Below are 2,728 nucleotides of genomic sequence, written 5' to 3' on the forward strand. Positions count from 1 at the left end.
AGACCAGATTTACTGGCCTAAAGGAGACTGGAGAAACCCTGAAAGTATGGCCCCCAGACACCCTTTTAGCTCAGTGGTGAAGTCACTTCCGAGGTTCACTGTTCAGCCAGGGAGTGGACAGCCCCATAAAACCAAATGGGACTAATGAGGCACAGCAGTCCAGGGACAAGGACTAGAAGGCAGAAAGGGTCAGGAAAGCTGGTGATAGGGAACCCAAGGTTGAGTAAGGATAGTGTTGATGTGTTGTGAGGTTGTTAACCACTGTCGTAGGGCAACATGTGTACTAACTAATGAGAAACTATTTTGTTCTGTAAACCATCATCTAAAGTGACAATAGCAGGACAATCGGAAGAGCGTAGTTGATGTCACTGAAGTGGGCACGTAGAAATTTTTGAAATGGTGTATCTTTGGCTATGTATATTTTCACCAAAAATAAAAAATAAAAAGAGGTCAAGAAGGGAGAGGGTTGACATGTCGTGGGGTTGTTAACCAATGTCATAAAACAATATGTGTACTACTGTTTCACAAGAAACTATTTGTTCTGTAAACCTTCACCTGAAGTACAATTAAAAATAAGACAAAAAGCTACAATAAGTAGAAATAACTTTTGTTTTAACAAAATCATAGATGACAGTGACAAATGGTACTTTATGTACAAAAATCACAGTAACATTCTCACCAGCCACTAGCAAAAAAGTTATTTTAAAATGCATGCCCATAATAACATTTATTTTTAACTTAATCATTCAATACAATTACTAAATAATTTACTTTTACCTGTATTGCAAGGGCACGAGATACCAGACCTCTGAGGTATTGCAAGGGATCTTCTGGGCCTTCCCACTTGCTCTGCCATGTGAGAGGACACTGCAATTTAAAAAGAGTCAAAATTGAGTTTACATATACATGACCTTACATATCAATGACCTTTTAACATCAGTGTGATGGCAAAACATTTTGGCATAATCCTTATTATGCGTATCATGAATTCATCTCATTAAGATATGTCTGTTTTGCTTTGATCTTATCTCATTAGCTCTGAATGGTATATAGAAGACAAACAAGTCAAATGTGTTGCCATCAAGGCAATTCTGACTTACAGCAACCCTGTAGGACAGAGTAGAACTGCTGCATAGGGGTTCCAAGGCTGTAAATCTTTATGGAAGCAGACGGCCACATCTTTCTCTGATGGGTTCAAACCAGCGACCTTTCGGTTAGCAGCCGAGCACTTTAACCACTGTGCCACCAGGGCTCCTATATAACAGAATTAATTTTTTCTCTAAAAGAAGATTTTTTTTTTTTAAAGTGAAAATTCTTGAGAGAATAACGCTAATACCTGTTGGGTGCTTACTATGTGTCAGAAAATGTGCTCAGTGTGTGATATGCACTATCGCATACACCACTCTCAATCATCCTAAGTGAGTACTATTATAATTGCCATTACACAGAGGAGAAAACGGAGATACAGAGAGGGTAAACCTGTTGGCGTGGAGTCAATTCAGACTCACAGCAACCCTACACGACGGAGCAGAACTGCCCCATAGGGTTTCCAAGGATGTAAATATTTATGGAAGCATACTGCCACATCTTTCTCCCAGGGAGCGGTTGATAGATTCGAACTGTCAACCTTTCGGGTTAGCAGCCAAGCACTTAACCACTGTGCCACCAGGGCTCCTGCCCAACATCACAGAAATGGTAAATGGCAGATCCAGGATGTGAACCCAGATAGCCTGGCTCTAGAGTCCTTTTGTGCCTTCAAAATACTTTGTATTTCTACAATGCTTTACACATATTGTACTATGTGAGATTCAACATAAGACAATTATATAACAGGAATTAAAATTATAATGATGAGGAAACTACAGTTTAGAGTAAGTTATTTAACAAATAAAGTTTTTTTGTTTTTTTTTAACTAAATGGTAGAGAACTTAAATGGTCTAAGCCTAAATCTAACCTCTTTTCACTATCCCATGCTTTTTATGATAGTTGTCATAGAGGCAGAACAGGACATGAGCAGGTTGTTCATTTGTTCTTTTACTCTCCCTCAAGTATCAATTAATTAATTGATTATTTAGCAAGCCTCTGTTAAGCAGTTGCTATTTGCCAATCATCTGTTAGGAATTGGGGATACAAAGTCAAAACATAATCTTTGTCCATAAAAGCTAAAAGCTTAAGCTAGAGGGAAAAACAGGCAATAAAAGAGATAGTTACAAGACAGTACAGTAAGTTCCCTGATGTTGACAAGCACTGTGATAGAAGAACACAGAGGTGGGGTACATCAAATCCAAACTGCATATAAGGGCAAGGGCAAGGAAAAGTCTTTTCTGGTGGAGACAATGCTTGAGATGAGTCTCAACAGGTAAACAGCCTATATTCTGGTAAACAAAAACAGCAGGAAAAGGAAGGAGCATTAACAAAGGAGGCACGAAAAAACTAGGCTGATGAATTAAGTAAGGAGCAGACTATGAAGTTCGGGTGCTTATGCTGAGGAGTTTAAATTTTATCTGGAAAGTAACAACAAAAATTAAATGAACTTGGACTTCCGGCAAGATGGCGCTCTAGGCAGAAACACCACGCCGTCCCTCCACAACAAAGAGATTTACGGGCAAGATGGCGCTCTAGGCAGAAACACCACGCCGTCCCTCCACAACAAAGATCCGAAAAACTAAGCCAAACAGAGAATCAACAATCCTGAAACCCTAGAACATCAAATGAAGAGATAAAGAAC

At 39.2% G+C, this 2,728-nt stretch overlaps 1 protein-coding gene across 2 annotated transcripts in view; it reads right to left on the bottom strand.

Annotated features, from left to right (window-relative positions):
• DYNC2H1 (dynein cytoplasmic 2 heavy chain 1) overlaps positions 1 to 2,728 on the bottom strand; it is a 376,170-nt gene that overhangs the window by 67,341 nt on the left and 306,101 nt on the right. For both annotated transcript variants that reach the window (XM_004385852.2, XM_004385853.2), the window contains one exon: positions 778 to 867. In XM_004385852.2, the coding sequence (XP_004385909.1) occupies positions 778 to 867 (90 nt within the window). The remainder of the gene's footprint in view (positions 1 to 777; positions 868 to 2,728) is intronic.

The sequence above is a fragment of the Trichechus manatus genome, unplaced genomic scaffold (genome assembly GCF_000243295.1).
Source record: "Trichechus manatus latirostris isolate Lorelei unplaced genomic scaffold, TriManLat1.0 scaffold00148, whole genome shotgun sequence".
Classification (NCBI taxonomy): domain Eukaryota; kingdom Metazoa; phylum Chordata; class Mammalia; order Sirenia; family Trichechidae; genus Trichechus; species Trichechus manatus.